General features: G+C 49.3%; 1 protein-coding gene across 3 annotated transcripts; it reads right to left on the reverse strand.

The window, feature by feature from the left end:
* Positions 1-732: 732 nt before the first annotated feature.
* Positions 733-20,861, reverse strand: MEIOC (meiosis specific with coiled-coil domain). 3 transcript variants are annotated; one of them, XM_027667921.1, is made up of 8 exons: positions 20,764-20,861; positions 19,036-19,161; positions 11,653-11,810; positions 11,420-11,524; positions 8,204-10,028; positions 6,213-6,347; positions 4,051-4,231; positions 733-2,296 (listed from the first exon to the last, which is right to left on the reverse strand). In XM_027667921.1, the coding sequence occupies exons 1-8, from the start codon at positions 20,767-20,769 to the stop codon at positions 2,001-2,003; spliced, it is 2,832 nt and encodes a 943-aa protein (XP_027523722.1). In that variant the 5' UTR covers positions 20,770-20,861; the 3' UTR covers positions 733-2,000. The 3 variants fall into 3 exon arrangements, with proteins under 3 accessions (XP_027523722.1, XP_027523723.1, XP_027523724.1); XM_027667923.1 differs by lacking the exon at positions 733-2,296 and adding an exon at positions 2,822-3,706; XM_027667922.1 differs by lacking the exon at positions 19,036-19,161 and having other exon boundaries at positions 20,764-20,804.
* Between the last annotated feature and the right edge of the window lie 461 nt (positions 20,862-21,322).

Genomic DNA, 21,322 nt, shown 5'->3' on the forward strand with positions numbered 1-21,322 from the left:
TTCCCTCTGCAGCAGTTCCCTGCACCCTCAGCCGGGCGTGGGCTGGGCTGGGCTGGCCAAGGCCTCGCTCTGCTGTTAGGAAAGGCCCTGTCAGGGACGGGGATCAGGAGCAAGAGGAGGTCCAGCCCTTCAGCTTCCAGCCCTGTCCTGGGGCACTGCAGCCAGGAGCAGCACCATGGCAGCAGCTGGTGGTGTTGGGAACCCCAAGTGAGCTGATGCTTCCCAGCACATGAGGCTGCAGGGCTGCCCCTCCCTGCCCCCCGGGCTGTTGTCCCCTCTGCCCCCCAGAGTGGCCCCCCCTTCCCACAGTTTGGGCTCCTGGGCAGGCACCGACTCAGCCTCTGGAGCTCTGGAGCGCTGCTGCTCCACTGGTGCCCATCCAGGACAGTCAGCAGTGCATGGCTGGCACCAACACATGGGAGTTATTTATAGAGCAGGAATATTCTGGACTCACTCCTAAGAATCCCAGTGCAGATGCTGGAATTGCTGCATCAGCTTTCCCTGGCAATGCAAAGCTGGGAGACAATGAGACATTTGCAGGGAAAAGAAATTCCCCACTGTGGCTCCCTTTGGCATTTCCATCTGTATGGGTATGGCTCTCTCCATGATTTCAGCACCCCCTTTGCTTTATCCCCCTAAACACACTTCCATAAAGGACTGAAGGTTTCACCTCCAGTAGCATCTTAGGCTTGAGGAGCCCGGCCTGGGAACACACTGACAGAACAAAAGCTCTTCAGCAAAAGTGAATTTATTTCCTACAGACGACTCCAGCCAGTACAGTCAGTTTTGCTTTAACATCAACACAGCCTGGGTTAAACTGAACAAACCCCAGTGCAGTGACTGCTGTGAAGTTGTGCTTGTTCTGCCCCAAAACACTCACCCCGGCAGCGCTTCTGGTCATTGCAGTGATCACACGCTCACCCACCTTCTGCTGAGCCTTCTGCAGTCGCTTCTGTCACATCATCCAGTGGCAATTTATATGGTGCCATCACCCCTTCTGCCCACCAGCATTCCCAGCACAGGAGGAACAGAGCCCTGGCAGTACCAGGCTGTCCAGGCACGGACAGCTCAGTGACTTTACCCCACCATGTCCCAAGGGTGGATCCTCCTCCTCCTCGAGCACACGGTGAATCAGCCACTCCTGTTCCTACAGACTGAGCTGCAGGAAACACCGGTGCTGGGAGCTGCCCAAAGGCAGAGGGGAACAAAGAAGTCTAAAAGCCGACAATCAAATTTCAAACCAAACTAGTGAAAGACTAACTTCAAGAAAACCCAAGTTTCAGAACTTTGCGCTACCTCTTCCAAATTTAAATTCATTAAAAACAACGCTCATTATTGCAGCTGCTGCACAGCTCTGCAGGACAATCCTGTGTGCCTGTCGTAGTTTGATTAAGCTTAAATACTTTAAAACAGAGGTTCCTTTGTTCCCAAGAGCATGCCCAAATATCCGAACACATTCACTACATTCATGGTTTCACACAGCAATAATTGGTAATTTAGTGGAACCTGGTGCATATCTCCTTTCCCAAACATAGATTCTAAAATCTCAAGTTCATAAATATTTGTATTTTAAATATCTAATTTGACATGAATATTGGGTATTCTTAGGCTTTTTTCCTCCTGTTTCCAGGTTTTAGTTCGATAAGGAAACTGTAATACATTACAATGTGATCTGACACCAATCTCACACCCCGTCACGCCACAGTCTCTAAGAACCATTATTTAAAAACTTATTTCCAAAAGCAAAACTAAAAAGTTATCGGGAGAGTTGGACACCAGGGTTCACCCGCAGGAGATAAATAACATCTTGGCTGTTAATGAATTAGTGTGATTATTTTTTTAAGTTAACATTCACCAGTTTGGCTTTCCAACAATCTGACCCTGCCTGTTAACAGCTTAACCTGAGAGCCCTTAAGGCAAATCCCACTTCTTGTCAAGATACAGCTTTAAATACGAACATTAGCAGTTGAAACTTTGAAGCAACCAAAAGGAATCAGAGATTAGGAGGCGCTGGCGTCCCCTCTCTCGTACACCCCTCGCAGCAGGTCTGTGCAGGGCGCGGGGGCTCCTCCCTCTGTGCCCACCTCCCTCAGCCCCCGCGGGGCCGGGGCCGCACCCGCGGCGCTTTCCAGTCGCTTCTCCTCGGTCGGTGCCAGCTCCTGGGGGACTCTGTCCCGGGCCCGTTTTCCAGCGGAGGGTTTGGGCAGGGTCATCTGGAAGGCGCACCACAGCACGGTCCGGACCTTGCGCGTGGCCTGGCACAGCGCTCGGAGTGCCACGGCCAGAGCCAGCACCACTGCGGGGGAAAGGGCCCTTTAGTGCTGCCACCCTGCTGGGGCTCCCTCAGCCCACACCTCGGGCCCTCGGAGCTCTGCCCTTGCCTGGCTCTGAACAAGTGTGTAAGAGCTGCACCTGAATTTCTGTGGTTTGAGTGCTGAGGGTGCTGCAGCCCCTCCCGCCGCCCTGCACACCGGGCTGGGCTGCTCTGTGCACACACACACTCGGGCACAGGCGGGTCCTCCACCTGCCCTGCCAAGAAATCTGTGTGACAGGGGAAGGAGCGGCTCGTTTGGGGCACCGGCTGGAGCAGACAGGTCACGTTACGAGTGTTGTAGCCCAGTGCTGCAAAGGGGCACGTGGGCAGTGGTCCCATTATTCTGGCACAGGGTGCCCAGAGAAGCTGTGGCTGCCCCAGCCCTGCAAGTGTCCAAGGCCAGGTTGGATGGGGCTTGGAGCAACCTGGTCAAGTGGAAGGTGTCCCTTCCCATGGCAGGGGGTGGAATGGGATGGGATTTAAGACCCCTTCCTACCCAAACCATCCTGTAATTCCATGATAGATGGAAGAGAAAGGTGCTGTGGGAACAGGGCTGGGCCAGGGAAGACCTGCTCCCAAACAAACCAAAACCATTAACAAGAAAGCTCTGCCAAAGAGAGGAGCTGTGCAGCTTCAGGCCCTTCCCTCGAGGCTTTCCCAGACACACAGTAAATACAGATACTGCATTCAATAATTTACTGTTTGAAAAATCCTCTCCAACTGCTGCCCCAGGCTCCCTCTCCTCTCTACTCCAACTCTTTCCCATACTATCCTGTTCCAAAGAGCTCACAGATCTAGTAGTGCCAGGTAAAGCCAGAGCCAATTATTTTCAAGGGCTTCAACACCCAAAAAACCCACCCTTCACCTTGACAAGTCCCATAATCTTCAGTCAAGATACAGAGAAACAAGAATGACGGTGAACAGCTGAAAAAAAAAGCCTGCTGTGATTTATCTTTTGAGGTAAACTTGGGAATGACAGAACACCCCAAAGAAGTAAAATAATCCCTGTAGTTCAGATGTGGAAAGGAAGGCAGAGGAGATCAGGGGACTCAGAAATGTCAGACAGCTTCTGACACAAGGCAGGAGGTCAGGGAGCAGGAATTTATCCTGACTCCCACCTAAGGGACAAGGGAACCTGCCACTCTGCCTGTGCACTGGTGAGAGATTAGGCTGAGTATTTGGCTTATTTTGGATACCAATAAGAATGAAAACATTCTGACCAATGTATTTTTGTGTATCCGTCCAAAATATGATTTATATTTATGCCAGTCTATGACAGAACAAGCTTGAAGAGGAAATCCATTTGTAACCCAAGGCCATCTCTGTCTCTTTGGGCAGATTCAGCATGGAAATACTAGGGAAGTTCTACACAAAGGCAGAGCTGAAGGGTTGCTGGGAACAGGAATATGAGGGACAGGGAGAAAAAAGAGGCAATAGCTTAATTCATCTCCAAACCCTGAGTGTGTTACCAAAAAAACCCACTAATTTCTACTCCTTGCTAGTTCATTAATTGAATAAGCACACTCTAAAGTGATTTAACCCATTTATCTCTCAACCCCAGTTTCAGTGTCCCCTCAAATCCTCATCCAAACCCCACCCAGTCTGCCTTTGGCAAAGCTCCAACACTGAAAAATAAACTAAAACTTGAATACAATCCCCCTCCCTTATGTTTTACAGCCTTGCACCATGTGCACAACTTCCCAGGTGCCTTCCAAAGGCACACAAGCCCAGCTCACCTCTCTCATCCTGGCACCGGGGGGGGCCGTGCCGCTGCCGGTTGGAAGGGTTCACAATCTCATCCTTTCTCCGTGCCTGCACCACATGGATGGACTCCAGGTGTTTGTCCAGAGCAGTGGAGATGTTGGCATGGAGGGGGGAACTGCGAAGGCGCTCCATCTTCCCCAGTAAGGTCACAACCTGACCAACAGTGCACACGTTACAGGAGGTCACACCGTGCTCACCTGCACTTACCAGAGAACTCGCTAATTAGGAAGACGAGGTTAATGATAACCATTATTTTCCTTTGAAACAGTTCATAAAGTTATAGCTGAAGCAGTTTTAAGTTCTTACCTGGGATTTGTTCATCTCCAAACCCGAAGCTGCAGCACAACAGCAAAGCTACAATGCCCCCATACGAGGACCCCCAGCCCACTGGTTAATAACAGATCTGTGCAGCTTCCAGACATCCCTGGAACAGGAGGTGGTTCCATGACAACATGCATTTCCCTGAATCCAGAGCACTGAGGTCCTCCCTTCCTGCAGCACTGCTGCAATTCCTGGGTGATCCCCTTGTGCTGTGCAGGGCAGCTGGACTGGGAAAGGGAAGGCTGCTGTGGAACCACACGTGTGGGTTGGCTTTTGGGATGAACTCTCAGCCTAAAGGAGCTGAGCACAAACATTCAGGTTTCTTTGCTCCACTGAAAATCTGCATCTTTGCTGTCTTGTTTATCCTACACCAGTCACATCACTGGGTTTCCCCATGGTGAGTGACTGCTCAGCCATGTTCCCAGAGCACTGAGAACCTGGTCACTGCTTTGCAGAAAGAGGTAAGACTAAAAATCCCCAAGTGGTAATATTCCTTGGGCCATGGCTACACTTGATTGCCTAAAGTAACCAAAGTAAAGGGTGTGATCTCCAAGAGAATTTAACTGCATGCTCCACACTACGAAGAGTTAATCCCAGATTGAGCCAACTCAGCTTCCACTCCAACCTTTGTTCCTCTCTGACCATCACTGAGCTGTCTGATGTTAGAACCCAGGTTCAACAGCCCCATTGTGCTTTTGAGCATCCTTAAAACTACTTCTCAGTTGCCAACAGTTGCTAACAAGAATTTGAGGTTCTATACCCTGAAGTTTGGTTTCTCAAATGGCTACAGAGGAGGGAGTCCTGTTTTAGAGGCAGGTTTAAGGTACCAGGGCAAGGACAGGCAAGCCTTCTAAACGTGGAACCTTCCCAACCCTGTTCTTTTGGGATAGAGTTTTAAAGGTCTTTGCCTGTGCTCTCCCCACTGGGTGAACAGCCCCAGACTGTGAGCAGACACAGCCCCATGGATTATTCCACCTGTGTGAGGCCGGTAGGACATCCTGCTCCTCACCCCTGCTGCTTCCAAATCCAGCATTTCCCAGAATCCTTTCAGCCCACAGCCCCTGGCAGGGACAGCTCTTGTCTCTGCTTCTCCTCCTCCTGCAGCACCAGCACCCTGGCTCTGGCTCTGGGCCTCAGGAGGGGCACAGCAGCCCCTCAGCACCCCGCTGGCAGCTCAGGTTTTGTGCTCACCCCCCTGCAGAACCCTGCCAGCTGCTGCCTCCCCAGGGCTGCACAGAGCCACTGCAGCTCAGCAGACCCCAGTCACACTTGCCCTACAGGTTATGGCTCTCTGGATTAAGCAGCAAACTAATAACAGAAATTCAGGCTGAAATTGCATCAAATAACCATTCTGCATTAAAAAATAACAGACTCTCAAGCAAATATATATCAAAGTCTTTCAAACATTAATTAAACTTGCTGTTCCCCACAAATACCTCCTCCAACCCAGTGCCTACAAATCCACAGTGAACACCTCCCTGCTGAGCTCTGAGAATGCAGCACACCTGAGAGCTGTGCAGGCACAGGCTCCAGGGCTGGGTGCTGGCACCACGTGCAGCTCTTGCACCAGAACCCACATCCTCTGGGCACGTGGGGATGTAACCGTGAGCCCCAGCCCTCCGAGGCTCCCTGGTAACAGCACAGGGATCCTGGAGCTGCAGAAACTCCAGCAGGATCTGCTGAAATGTTATTCTCTGCACAGAACAAAGCTATTTTGGGAAAAGCTGCTCTGATCATCTTACCTATCTCACACTGTACTCTAAGTTCTGTAGGATAAGTTCAATAGATTTTTTTTTTTAGTCCTACAACTCACTCTGGCTTGTTCCCGTAGCTGATCCACAATTAAGCGATCGACTCTTGATGGATTTGATGTCAGTCTTGGAATTGGGATGTTGTTAGTACTGGAAACCTTTTTCCCTTGGAAATTCTTAGCAAGAGCTGATTCAGTCTGCAGGAAAACAAAAGAACAACTCCCTCAGAATGTACGTGCGGCGTGTGCTTTATTACAGAAACAAGAAAAAATATCAGATATTCCATTTCTTCCCCTCAGGGTTTTGGATTTTTTTAAAGGAGATAATGAGGATTCAGGCATTTGGGATTTAACCCTTCGGTGAGACAATCACCTGCTTTAAGTGAACAACTGCTTTACTCAAAGCAGTGCAACTAAAGCAATCATGCCAACACACCGTGTTCCAGCAGTGCTATGTCTGCTCACTCTGACTACAGCCTGAACTGGTTTTGCCTGGAAATAAAATGGAGGCAAGTCAGAATTACAGGGAAAAAAAATGACCAAACAGATGTGGATCTCACACATAAATTAAAACTGTCTCAGTCAGCAATTTACCTAATTTTGTAAAGATTACTTAAACTACAGAAAGATTTTTTTTTTTCTGAGCAGCCTGGTCTAGTGGAAGGTGTCCCTGACCAGGGCAGGGTGGTGGAACTGGATGGCCTTTAAGGTCTCTTCCAACCCAAACCATCAGAAAATTACTCTGAAATCTGATTGCAAGACTTCAAATGTCAGTCTCTTTGACTCCCTTTTTATGTCACTCTGAAACACCCATCACAACATCTAATTAGCTAAATCTGCTTTAAAATTGCATTTCTTGGGTGGTTTCATAGTCGTTCGCTATTTACAAGATCGTGGAGTGTCAAGACAAGGGGCAATGGCTTCACACTGAGAGAGAGTAGGTTTAGATTGGATATTAGAAAAAACATTCCCTGGGGGGTGGGGAGGCTCTGGCACAGGGTGCCCAGAGAAGCTGTGGCTGCCCCAGCCTTGGAAGTGTCCAAGGCCAGCTTGGACGGGGCCTGGAGCAACCTGGGCTGGTGGAAGGTGTCCCTGCCCATGGCAGGGGGTGGCACTGGATGGGCTTTAAGGTCCTTTCCAACCCAAACCATCCTGTGGTTCTACGCCAAAGCTGCAGCTGAATTTCCCCCACCATCCCCTGGCCATGCACGTGCCAACTGCTCCTCCCCTGCATTTTCCATGCACCCCAGACATCATCTCCCCTCCTCAAGCTGGGCTCACTCTCCCCCAGCCCCTCTGTTCAAAGCAACCATTGGCTTTTCTCAGGAAACACTTCAGCAAAACCCCCCTGTGTCACATTCCCTTGAAATTAGGTTTCTTTGGGGGGCTGGCACAGGAGAGCTCCCAAAGGCCCCACTATTGCCAGGTAACATTTGGCCCAGCTTCCCCCACAGACAGTCCCACGTACCGAAATTCAAACCCCATCCACCTGGTGAAATGAGGACAAGTTTTCCTACTGCTGCTGACCAAAAAGGGCAATTGCTTTCAGCAGGGCTTCACACAGCACTACCTGAGCCTTTCAGTTCAATGGTTTCAACTGAATGACCCTTTCTTCAGCTTCTGTTTCTGGGGGAAAAAAAGAGCCCCTTCACATACATCTTAGGTTTAAACCTTCAGGGAAACAGAAGGTGAGAACTCATTGTAGCACCTAAGAAATTGAATGGAAAGAAACTGTATTTACTGTATTAATAAATAAGGTGTAACATATCTTTGTTACTCACGAACACGCCTTCCCCAGCCCAACCCTGAGACTGGAAAAGCCCCTGAATTCCTGCTTTAAGTGCAACGTTCCATACAATGTTAGTTACGCTCCCAGCAGGCTACAAACCTCCACACCCTCCCTTCTCAGTCCCAAACATACAGGGAAGCAAACTTGTAACTTTGAAGTCCCGTTAAACATTTCAACTCCCAACAGCACAACCACCTGCGACTGCACTGAGCAGGATGACAGCTACATCAAATCTGTGATGTTAATTTAGTTTGGGATTTTTTACCTTCTTCCTTTCCTTCTCCAAAGCTCTCCACTGCTCATAGCACTCCTCCAGCCTCACGTGCAGCTCGCTGGCAGGGCCACTGCGGTTCTTCACTTGCTTCTGAAATCCAAATGCTGACACAAAACCAGAGAGAGCACTGTCACTGTACATCTTGTCTGTGAAACAGGGGTAGAGGCGTTTAAGATCATCTTGGGAGAACAAGGTGTGAGGCTCCACCAGAGGCACCACGGAACGGCCCAGGAGGTGAGCGGATCTCACAGGGAACGTGCCGGAACCCAGCTGCCGGTTCCGCCTGAAGTCTCCCACCACGCAGTTGGGAATGCCTGGAGCCTGCAGGCTGCTGCCAGGATTGATGGCATTGCTGTCCCCGCTCCCTGCCCTGAGATGGAGCTGCCCCTGAGACTCCAAGAGCTCTTGGTACATGTCCTGCAACACCCCATCTGCCTGGTTCTGTCCTTCCAGGTCGCAGTGCTCGCTCTGCGGCTTCAGCTGGAAACGCTGTTTGTTCAGATTGTCAATGATCCCAAACTGTTGAGCCAAGTAACTGTCACAGAATCCATTTGGCTGCTTCAGCTTCTTCTCACTGAGGTACTCGATGATGTTCTCTTCTCCACCCCTAACCAGGGCTTCCACACATGCAGCTGCCCGAGCTCGTTCCGCAGCACTGTAACCCAAGTCGAGGCCAGAGAGAAATGGGTTGTCTTGACAGTACTTGTGAAGTAAATTACAATTTAAAGGCAAATTTGAAGATGGCAACTGAAAAACATCATTAGAATGACTGGAACTTTTTGGAAATGCAGGTGACTGATTATTCACCTTCAACAAAGGACCTGGATTCTGGAAGGGGGTGGAAGCAGCGGGTTTGGTTTGGATGTTCATCCACGCTGGCCTCGCACTAGAGCCTGCTGAAGGAACTGCTGCATTGGGCAACAGTGAGAGTGATTTATAGAATTCAGGATTCTGAAGATCGGCCTTGGAAAACTGCTGCTTTTCCATACCATTATTCCCTGGACAAGCTGCAAAAGACTTTAGTCCATATTCAATTTTTTGCCCAAAATCAGTGCTGAAGGAAGGTTCGTTTGCAAACTGTTTTTCTGATACAAGTCCTACAGACTTGGGAAATGTAAAGTCATGCTGATCTGAAATTGTATCTTCGAATTTTTTCTGAGTTCCTGATTTAACTTGAAATAATTTAGCATAGGGCTCTGCATCCAGAGATGGTGCCTCGGGGGTTCCATTTACCACCTTTCTATTTTCTTGGAGGCTACAACTGGTGCTCTTGTTGGGCTTTGCCTTACCAGGATGAGAATATTCAGTGTATCTGCTATAATCTGTGCTTTCACTGTATCTGTGACACTGTGGAAGGAATGTTTCTGCCCGCTTTGGGCGCACCTGTGCGTCTGCTCCCTTGGGACACATCTTCTCCCTTCCGTAAGAATAAGCATCAGCTCCTGAGTCTTTGATTGCTTCTGAGTACCCAGCCTGGGGTAAAAAGGTGTTTTTCAGGTAGGGGTAGTTCTGATACACAGGAGTTGTCTTCACACCCTCGTTACTCTGCATGTTGGCACGCTCACCCCTGGGAGGGTACAGGCTCTGCTCTTCCAGCTCCACGCCGGCAAAGCCGCGGTAACAGTCGTCTGCTTTCTGCTGGGACACCAGGCTGGCACTGGCCAGGAACTGCTTGTCAGCAGCAGGGACAGACTCACTGCTGTAGAAGCCCTGCTGTGGGACAGCTGCAGCACGCCTGCTTTCTGCCAGCAGGTCGTGGTGGTCCATTCTGCTCGCATTCACTGGCCATACCGACTTCAGGGTGGGAGGGCAACTCCTTGGGAAACAAGAAACACACAGTTAGAGTCCAATCCGTGGTGCTGCTCTTCATTCCCAAACACAAAAGGAGGTTTAAGAACCCGGTTCCTCCCTAATCGTTCCAAGATGTCTGACTTCAACTTTCACCCATTCCTGTCCTCTCCAGTTTCCCTCACCCAGCTGAGAAAACTGATTCTGCCTTGTGACAACCCACCCCACAGCTCAGGAGCTACGGCCACACCTTTAAACTGCAAGAGATGTGTACAGACCAAATCAGGGTCCATCAGTGCTGTCAGGAGAGTTACTGTCCATCCCCACCGAAATCCTCCTGGTTCAGCACCAAGTTCAGGTAACCAAACTGCCCTCAGCCTTCCCAAGCCACGTCCCAGCACTCCAGAGAAAGCTTCTCTCTCACCTCACTTGTGCCTTACACTGGCCTGCACTGCTTCCTGCAGGTAGAGCCAGGGGCAGCATCTCAGCACACTTCCCTTCCTTCCACCAATCACCAGGAATTAACCAGGACAATCTATCCCTCACTGACAAGGAAAACTGTAAACAGACTAAGTAAAAGGGAAATTGTGCATGGAAGTCACTGCAGGCCAAATCTGGGAGTACTGAAAACAGAATTCCAGCCCTGCCTGTCCAAAGCAAAGGAGTTACTGAGTTATCTCATGACCAAGATTGACTCTCTGAAGTTTTCCCCCATTTCAGCCACATAGCACACATATAGAAATCCCTGGAATTGTTTGGGAAGACAGAAAGAAAAAGCAGTGCCTGCATTGGGAACCTGAGAGTTGGAAAAGACAGGGAACTCTGAAAATATCTTGGGGATGCTGGACCTGCATCCTTCTGTGCCATGTGGTTATGACTATCTAATTGTCCCTCCTGGTGCAGGAATATAGGCAAAATAAACCTGACATTTAGATATGCAAATATTGCTCAGGTAGCACGAACTGCAAGAAACATTCATTTTGCATGGAATTGTCCCCTGCCATTTCAGGAAAGTGTGAAGGAGTCTGATTTGTGTATTCTTTCTGTGTATTGACATTGATTAAGACAGAAACCTCAAGCCTAAATTCAGTCTTGATTTAAAAGACAAGAGGCCAAGGCATACATCCAAGGGATTTATTTGAATACAGCATGTCCACAACACTCGTTAAGGCCTTATTTTAAAAATACCAATTAAAAAGTTCTGTAAATACCAGAGAGCCAGAAGCTGCCATGCAATCTGAGTGCCTGGAGAAAAGATTGCAAGGATCCCAAGCGAAACATTGGAAGATCAGGGGAAGGAAGGGGAAGCACGAGGTCTGGGCAGCAGCAGATGTGGAGCCAATTAATGAGCACAGTGAGATCAGGGAGGGGAGTTCCTGTCAGAGAACACCTCAGCAGCAGCACCTGCACCACACTCACCCCTCAGCAAAGCACGGCTGTGGTTTGTCTTGTTCTTCCAGGATGTTTGACACGAGTCCATATAAATCTGTTTCACTGCCATAATCGTTCCTTTCGGGCTGAATCCTGAAAACCAAGTGGGTATTAATTAAAACAATTCCTTCATTCAAAGGATTTCCTAAGTTAAATGAAACAAACAAATCTAATCCATCTACTCCACCGACACACACACACTCCCTGCCAAGGATGACTACCTGGGCTTCAGGTTAATCTGAGGAGCGGCGGGCTGCTTGCTGTCATCTGCACATGTAGACCAGGGGGGGTACAAGAGGGAAGGGTCCATGGGTGCAGAGTACTCTGATGTTGAAAGGGAAGAGCTGTAGGTCTGAGGTAACTCCACATTTTCTTCATTCTGCATTTAATGTAAATAAAAGCACTGATTTAGTATTAAACACATCAAGCTGTCATTTTGCCGTTCCATGTGGTTATAACCAGGTTCTTGGAGGAACCAGCACATGAGAACCAAGATCCACACACTGGGAACACAAAAATTAAGCAGAATTACCTGTATCTTTAAGTAGGATTCTCTTAATCTTTAAGCAGAATTCTCTGTCCCTCCCCTTGCTCTCTGTGGCAGATGGAAGCTGATGGCATCATTCTCACCTTTAACCCCTCTTTTGAATACAAACACATGTTCTCAGGTGGGTTAAACAGCTGTTGCTTTAATGCTTATGGAAAGCTTTTGTATTTCTGTCCTGCTTGGCAATGGTTTGAGAAGATGTGGCCCTGGAGCTGCAGCTCACACCTCTGGCACTCAGCCTTGGCTTCCGTGTGTCCTGAGCTGAGCTGGCTTGAAACTGAGGAGGGGGCACCTCCCCAAACCACCTCCAGAGACCCCAAAGAGGCCCAGACAGGCGCAGGAACAAGCGCTGCCTACGGCTGTGCAGGCTCAGTGACTCTGCATTAGGTAGGCAGGTTTATGTAAACTTTAGTGTATAAATCTCTCTCTTTTTACTCCTTGGTATTCGTGGAAAATTTCCACCTTGTACCCTGTGCTGAATGAACAATGTCTCCTTTCTCAACCTGCCCCTTTGCCTGTGTTTAGAGTGTTCCTGAAATCAGCCCCAGATTCGGTGGCCCAGGTGGGACAGGGGTGAATGGGACCAGGATCCCAGGCAGCAGCTGCCAATGGCTGCAGGAATCACCAGGAGCACTCCAGCACTGGTGAGATTTACCCAGGGACTCCTCCCTGGGACCCCTCAGGTGGGAAGTGCCAGTGGGATACCCTTTGCAGAGACATTGCTAAAATTGGTATTTTGGTATCCCAGGTCTCCCTGACTAAAATCATAAAGTAAAATACACGTGTCAGAGGAGTACTGGGTAGCAGTATTTAGGCTAAAAATTTGGTTCTCGGTACTTGGTTTCTGTCAGGCACAACTCAGTGATGACCAAAGTGTATAAGGTATCATATTTTATATATACTGTATCTTGGTTGGTTTTGAGCACACATTGTTTTGTAATTGTCATGATTACTGTTTGTGACTGTTTGCCAACACGGGTGCTGGAAGTTCTGCCTCGTTAGAAGAGGGAATTGTGAAAGCCTCACCTTAGGCTGTGTTTTAGGACATTGGGGGAAGTTTGGAGGGGATCTCCCTGCCAGAAAAAAGTCAATTATATATTGTAACCAGTGATGGCCTGTGTATGCATTAGAGAAAAACGGTCTCAGAATGGAACTCTGAACTATAATACCATCATACAGGATGTAGTTCATGTTATTTTGTCACTGAGAAAGAAAATGGGACATTTTTCTTTGCATCGTGGAATAATTAAAATGCTCAAAAGGACTGTGAAGTGATGAGAGCAGACATTAATGTTTTAGCATTAGACACAGGAAAAGGAAGTGTAATGAAAAGGATGAGGTGGAGAAGAGCAAATAAAGAAGAAGTGGCAAATGCAGTGACTCCTCTGGTGTGGGTGACCAGTTCTCCTGGAAGATCACAAGAAGCAAAACTGGTAATGATCCAGTTAAAACCAGGCACCAGACCAGTAAGAAAAGGACAATACTCTATGAAACTGGAAGCTAGAAAAGGACTACAGCCAAACAGGGAAAGATGCATTAGCTCTGGGAATGCCAGTCTGAGTTTAATACCCCAGTGCTACCAGTTCAGAAACCACACTCGGATGAATACCAACTAATCCAAGATTTAATAGCCATAAATCAAATAGTGCAAGATGTGCATTCAGTTCTAGCCAACCCATATATACCCTTGTAACCACATTAAAAGAGACTGATCAGTGGTTTACAGTACTAGACTTGTAAGATGCTTTCTTTTGTGTCTCACTGCACACAAGAAGTCAGGAGCTATTTGCATTTTAATGGGAGGATCCATGAACAGGGCAAAAGACTCCACTATGCTGGACTCTTATACCACAGGGATTTAAGAAGAGCCCTATGATTTCTGGAAAACAATGTAAAATTGTGTATCCTTGGGATTGGAATGGGAAGCATCACAAAAAGTACAGTGAAGAAATGTGAACTGTGTGCACAGATCCAGCCTTGGCCAGCCCTCACGACAAATCCAAAACGGAACAGACCAGGAAGCTATTGGCAAATTGATTTCTCTGAATTCTCATGGCAAAACGGCTATTGATACTTATTGGTGCTGGTGGATACATTTTCTGGGTGGCCTGAAGCTTTTCCCTGTCCAACTGACCAGGCTGAAGGGGCAGGCAAGGTTCTGTTGGGAGAGACCATTCCTAGGTACAGGATACCCAAAGGTGTGTCATCCAACTGTCCTGGTTCTGGGCAGGACAGGGTTAATTTCTGCAGTAGCCAGGAAGGGGCATGGCCATTGCCAGGGGTGAGGCAAAGGGACTCTCTTCTGGGGAGCAGGGGCTCCTTCTGGTCAAGGAAAGTGGCAGAAGGAGCTGCTATGGGGAGTTTTTCCACGTGAATTGTTTCTTTTCTTGTAATCTTCTGTCATTAATACTGTTGCTGTTACTGTTTGTTTTCTTATCTCAACCCATGATCTTTGCCTTTTTTGTCTCTCTCCATCCCACCACAGCAGGGAGGGAGAAACAGGAGTGAGAGAAAACAAGGTGGGGCCACTGAACTGTACCATTGCCAAGCCATGACAGCCTGAACTGATGCCCAGTGTGGGGCACAAAGGGCTGTAGTGATGTCATTAATTACCTCTCCAGGGAAAGTTTTGTCCTCTATCAACAGGTCTCTTCAGCACAGGAATCCAACTGGATTGGACCTTCCTGTTCCTGACATCCAGGTGGGAGCTCGGGTCTAAGATCATGGAATAACGAGCCACTAAAGGAACACTGGAAAGGAATGTATCAGGGTCTCACAACACACACAGCTGTGACACTTCAAGGACTAGAGCTGTGGAACCCACTGAAGAAAACTACAGGACCAGAAAACTGAGAAGTCACCCCCTCTGGACCTCTGGGACTAAACAAACTGAAAAATAACTTCCTGAACTGCACCTGGGAGGAAGGCCTGTCTTATGTAGAACTTGAATGCCCTCAAGGGGCAGCAGCATCTCTAACTGCAGTAATTATTTTAGACAAACACAATTCCATGGACCAGCACTGCCAAGGCACTGCCAGATGTCCCACTTGGTATAATGTTGGTACCATTTTACAGTGGTTGAGCCCCTTACTGTGACAGGAATTGCTTTAGCCTTTCTGAATATGAAACTTATACGGGTAACCCTTTTATTCCTTCTTGTCCAGTCAATACTGTTACAAAAAACCAGTTGTACGATGGTTTAAAGAGAATGGAAGAGAATTTAAATTATTAATTAATGTTACAACTGAAGGTGAATCTGCCAATGTACACCCCCTCGAATTCCCTTTGAGGCATAAGGAGGATGAAGGTAAACATCATGGCTGAGCCATAGGAGATGAGGCAGCAGCAGAGGGCCATTGGATACAAGGAAAGGTAAAAGGAAAACCCTTCCCTGAATGCCTCCCAAAGCCCCTCAATCTGGGAAATTGGCCTGTACATAACAAAGGAGGTAGGGAAACAACAAATACTATTTAATACTGACTGTGCTTAAAAAGTAAAGTCTATGACATTCATCCCATTATTGCTCTAGGTGTGATCAATAATGGAACCACAATGTATCCAACTGAACGTGGAGTAAAGAAACACATGAGAAGCCATAGACATCAGCACCTGCAGAGAACAAGGGTTTGTCTGTGAAGAAATAGAACTGAAGCTCAGGATATCTGCCCAGATACACAACAGAACACCTGTAATTCTGAAATTCCACCAGAGATCAATATAAAAATGGTACTTGTATACACAGGAAAAGGGGGTGTGTGCTTTAGTACTCCTTGTGAATGCACAGAAACAAAAACCAATTAAATCACATTCTAATTGTTGTGTTTGTAAATTTACCCAGATCTGAGGCTGTGATTTTAACTACTCAGCCTCAGTAACTTCCTTCCAAGTAATGAAACCAAAATATACCTTAATTTCAAATATACAACCTACTCCTCTGGGGAGTCCAATAAAGAAATTGCTACAACATAAAAGTTTGCAAAGGCTGTTAAAAGAAACTAAAGAGAGTAGCAGAAAGACTTTATTACTGTCCATCACAACAAAAAGAAACCCATCAGGTAATGGAAAGAGTAAAGAAAGCTGGAAATCACCATTGGTGGGTATTTCATTCAGATGGTCTCCAACAGCATCAGGAATTTTTAATAAAATGCTACATCATCCCACAATTCTCTTGTTAACACCAACCTGTTTGTTTTAGTGCTAGGATTGTATATAAAATGTGGAGAACGGTGAAACAGCTACCTTCAAGATTTAAATATAACTGGGAACAATAGTAGCCAAAAGCATGTGGAAGTTTTTAATATAATATTTCAAAAACTTGCAAAGGTGGGAATTGATGTCTTTAAGCAGAATTCTCTGTCCCTCCCCTTGCTCTCTGTGGCAGATGGAAGCTGATGGCATCATTCTCACCTTTAACCCCTCTTTTGAATACAAACACACGTTCTCAGGTGGGTTAAACAGCTGTTGCTTTAATGCTTATGGAAAGCTTTTGTATTTCTGTCCTGCTTGGCAATGGTTTGAGAAGATGTGGCCCTGGAGCTGCAGCTCACACCTCTGGCACTCAGCCTTGGCTTCCGTGTGTCCTGAGCTGAGCTGGCTTGAAACTGAGGAGGGGGCACCTCCCCAAACCACCTCCAGAGACCCCAAAGAGGCCCAGACAGGCACAGCACTGGTTTAGGAAGGGCAGGTCCTGTCTGACCAACTTGATCTCCTTTTATGTTCAGGTGCTGTGGATGTGTCTGCCTGGACTTCAGCAAAGCCTTGGACACCGTCTCCCATGGCACACTCCTGGAAGAGCTGCAGCCACAGCCTGGACAGGGACACTCTGTGCTGGGTCAGGAACTGGCTGGAGGGACGGGCCCAGAGTGGTGGGAACAGTGCTGTGTCCAGGTGGGATCCGGTCACCAGTGGTGCCTCCAGGGATCAGTGTTGGGCCCAGTTCTGTTTAATCTTTATCAATGATCTGGATGAGGGGATGGAGTCCACCATCAGCAAATTTGCAGATGACACCAAGCTGGGGGGGAGTGTTGATCTGCTGGAAGGCAGGAGGGCTCTGCAGAGGGACCTGGACAGGCTGGATCCATGGGCTGATTCCAAGGGGATGAGGTTCAACCAGGCCAAGGGCCGGGTCCTGCACTTTGGCCACAACAACCCCCCGCAGCTCCAGGCTGGGCCAGAGTGGCTGGAGAGCAGCCAGGTAGAGAGGGAGCTGGGAGTGGGGATGGACAGGAAGCTGAACAGGAGCCAGAGTGTGCCCAGGTGGCCAAGAAGGCCAATGGATCCTGGCCTGGCTCAGGAACAGTGTGGCCAACAGGGCCAAGGAAGTGATTCTGCCCCTGGACTCAGCGCTGGGGAGGCCACCCCTGGAGTGCTGTGCCCAGCTCTGGGCCCTCAGCTCAGGAAGGACATTGAGGGGCTGGAGCAGGTCCAGAGAAGAGCAACAAGGCTGGGGAAGGGACTGGAGCACAAGTGCTGTGAGGAGAGGCTGAGGGAGCTGGGGGGTGTTGAGCCTGGAGAAGAGGAGGCTCAGGGGAGACCTCCTCACTCTCTGCAACTCCCTGACAGGAGGGGGGAGCCGGGTGGGGGTTGGTGTCTTCTCCCAGGAAGCAGCAGTAGGACAAGAGGGCTGGGTCTTCAGCTGTGCCAGGGGAGGTTTAGGTTGGATATTAGAAAGAAAGTTTTTACAGAGAGCAATCAGCCATTGGAATGGGCTGCCCAGGGAGGGGGTGGATTCACCATCCCTGGAAGCTTTTAAGATGAGAATGGATGTGGCACTTAGTGCCATGGTCTGGGAACCACCAGATCCAGGCGGGGTTGGATCAAGGGTTGGACTTGATCTCAGAGGTCTTTTCCAACCCCGTTGATTCTATGATTCTATGGAGTGCTGCCTAAGGCTGTGCAGGCTCAGTGACTGCATTAGGTAGGCAGGAGCTCTGGATTAGGTAGGTGGGTTTATGTAAACCTTAGTGTATAAATTCTCTTGCTTTTTACTCCTCTGTGTGCTTCATTTTTGGAAAAATTCCACCTTGCACCCTGTTCAGAATGAACAGTGTCTCCTTTCTCAACCTGACTCATTTTCCACGTTTAGAGAGTTCCTAAAATTGTCAACACTGTCAGCCTAAAACACCTGCTCCTGTTTCTAACAGATGATCCCTGACAGGGGTCAGGAGAAATCTCCTTTCTCCCCATCATGACAGGTTATTTAAGCTACTGAAGAAAACTTACAGCCAATTCTGTTCTTGAGGAAAGGTTCCTGATTAGGTGAAAAAGAGTATTTGCCTGTTTGGTTTAAACACAATCAGCCTTCTCAGCTCTTAGTAAGTGAAAAAATTAATAAATGGTGCTTTTGCAGGGTTGAATGTTAAAGACACATGATATGCTCCCTCGTGGAGCAGAGTAGCCTCCCACAAAGCCAGGTTTCATCCCAATGAGGCTTTCTGCCTCACCACAGACACGTCTCTGCCACACATCTGGGTTCCCCATGTCTGTAAGCACAAAAAGATGCCCAATTGCTGGGCAAACCCACAAAACCCTGGATGGACTAAGTACCAGGTCTGGTCTTGTAGGTGGTGGAAATGAATTTTCATTTGAGTCTTCTACCTCAGTGTAAGTTTATGGCTATTAAAGGCAAAGAGAGATCTGATTTCTTTAACTGTCCTGGCACTTTTTACTGGTCAGACTAAGAACACTTGAACTCTACACCTGTCACGTGCCACAGAAATATCTGTGGAAATAGCTAAGGTTCTTCTTACGGACTTCCCAGTTTTCCTAAAACTTTGCTCCTCACTTTGTCTACAACTGTTTATCCCAACAGAAAAACAAAGAACACAGTGAAATACTAATCTACAAACCTTATTGCTCCACCTCCAACTGCCCCAGAAAAGCCACTGTCCCCTCTGGTGAACGTTGCAGCCATGGAGGTTTATCGCCCTTAAATCAAACGCGGTGATTTACGTTCACCAGAACAAGCAACTGCTTTAGAAACACATTTTGCCTATTTTGTTTACAAGCAACCCAAACTCTCACAGAGACACAAAGAAGAACTCAGAGCCAACTGGACCTGTGATTTGTAGCAGCCATAGAGCGAGCCTGAGCCCGGCATTCCGGCGCCGAACACGTCCGTGGGCCTCCCGCCGGCTTCTGCGCTGCCCCAGCAGCGGCTGCCACCCCGGAACACCACGCTGGGCTGCAGGGACAGGAAAGGGCACAGGGAATCAGCACACACTGGGGCATCAGCATCCATACAAACTGTACACAGAGCTGAGAGCTGTGGATTTCAAACAAATGCTTTGACACTTTTATTTACCGGTGGATTCTGTTCCATCGGAGTTTTCCAGGAATTGTATCAATCTATGTATTGATGTGAAACACTTCCATGTTTACCCTTAAAGAAGAGCTGAACCCACCAAAGCACAAGAAACTCAAAAGGTGTTCAGAGATCAAGAGGAAACCTGCACTCTCCCTGTTTGCACAAGCTGAGCTTCCCAACATCAGAGCCACAGGAGCATCAGCCACAGGATCAGGAGAATGCTCATGGAATCATGGAATGGTTTGGGTTGGAAGGGACCTTAAAGCTCATCCAGTCCAACCCTTTGCCATGGGCAGGGAACCCTCTGACCAACGGCAGCAGAGTCATCATTCAGCCTTCCACACATTCCTGGGCACCTCTGGTCCTTCCCTCACTGCTCCCATCACGTTGTTTATGTTGTTTGCAGGCAGGGGGGTGCATTTCCACACGTCATGAGCTAAAACTTTGCTATAATACACACACTGGGAGCTGTGGTGGAAATCTGCTGCCTTCTGGAACTATGGGAGAAACAACTCCCACCAGAGAGACCCCCCCTGCCCATCACCCCCTGCAAGAGCCAGAAACCTGGGCCAGCAGGAGCAAGGAGTGGGAACAAACAAAAACTGAGGGGTCTCCTTCCCTTCTCCAGAGGGTGAGGTACACTACAGAAACTTGCACTGGCTGGCTAAGAACCCCTCTAGCTAACAAATACAAAAGTGATGTTACTGGCATCACATTACCACAGCAGCTCATTTGGAATGATTATTAAATTCAGAAAAAGTCAAGGTTTCACAGGGTTAGGGTTCTGAAGTGTTCCGAGTAAGCTCTGCACTCTAAAACCACCTTCTTCTACAGGTCCCTGAGGATGCACCAAACCTCTGTGACCTACAGCATGATCTTCATTCACACCACAGTCAACTATGTAGTTTTCTGTGTTTTTGAGGCACATTTGCCAAACCCACAAACACACAGAGCCAGTGCTGGGCTCAGCCCACAGCCTGGGCTCATCCCGCCTTGTTTTCCCCTCAGGGACCCTTGTTCACAGCCACACCCATCACTCATGTTTTGTGACCCCACAGAACACGGGAGAACCCTCAGAATCAGAGACTCAACCAGGCTGGAAAAGACCCCCGAGACCATCACATCCAACCTTTCACCCACCACCACCTCGTCTACAGGTCCCTGGGACACCCCAAATCCAAACTTCTCCCCATTGTCCCCACATGAGTGTTTTTCAGAACGCTGGGAGAGGGGGGTTTCCCATAGGCTTGAGCTCTGTCTCACACGTCTGGCCGGGCGCGGGGCCTCGACCCCGGAGGGGGCGGCGGGGCTCAGACACTGATGAGGGGCGGGCACAATCCTGGCCGGGCTTCGGGGTCCCCTCAGCGGGGGCGGAGCCGGGAGAGCTCCGGCAGGTGTGTGACGGGCGGAGCCGCAGAGCCCGTCCCGTCCGTTTCCGTTCCCTGTCTCTATCCCTGTCTCCCTGTCCCGTTCCCTCACCTCCATGGCTCTCCGGGCGCGCGCCCCGCGCGGGGCCGCCCTGAGGGGACGTCGGGCGGTTGCCCTCGCGCAGGCCTAACGGCCGCCCCTCCCCGCCCCGCGCCCCCATTGGCCGCCGCCCTGGCCCCCACCCAATCGGCGGCCTCGCGGCCGCCGCGCGCGCCCCCGCGCCACGTGACCCCGCTCGGATCTCCACGCGGATCTGCCCTCGCCGAGAGAGAGGCGGCGGCCGCGATTGGCCGCGCCCGCCGGCGCGCAGCCAATGGGGATACGGCTGGCTCGCGCCGCCCGCCAATGAGCGGCCGCGGGGGCGAAGGTTCGCCCGGAAACAGCCGAGCCAGGAAGGGGGAGCCCTGAGGGAGGGGCCGCCCGGACACGGAGGGGGGAGCGCGGCTGAGGGGCCGCGGGGATGGCACCCCAAAACATCGCCAGGCACCCCCCAAAACACTGCCAGGCACCCCCCAAAACACTGCCAGGCACCCCAAAACTGTCAGTCACCCCCAAAAACACTGCCAGGCACCCCAAAACTGTCAGTCACCCCCAAGAACACTGCCAGGCA

Source organism: Corapipo altera, unplaced genomic scaffold, assembly GCF_003945725.1.
Source record: "Corapipo altera isolate COAL_440 unplaced genomic scaffold, ASM394572v1 174, whole genome shotgun sequence".
NCBI classification, from domain to species: domain Eukaryota; kingdom Metazoa; phylum Chordata; class Aves; order Passeriformes; family Pipridae; genus Corapipo; species Corapipo altera.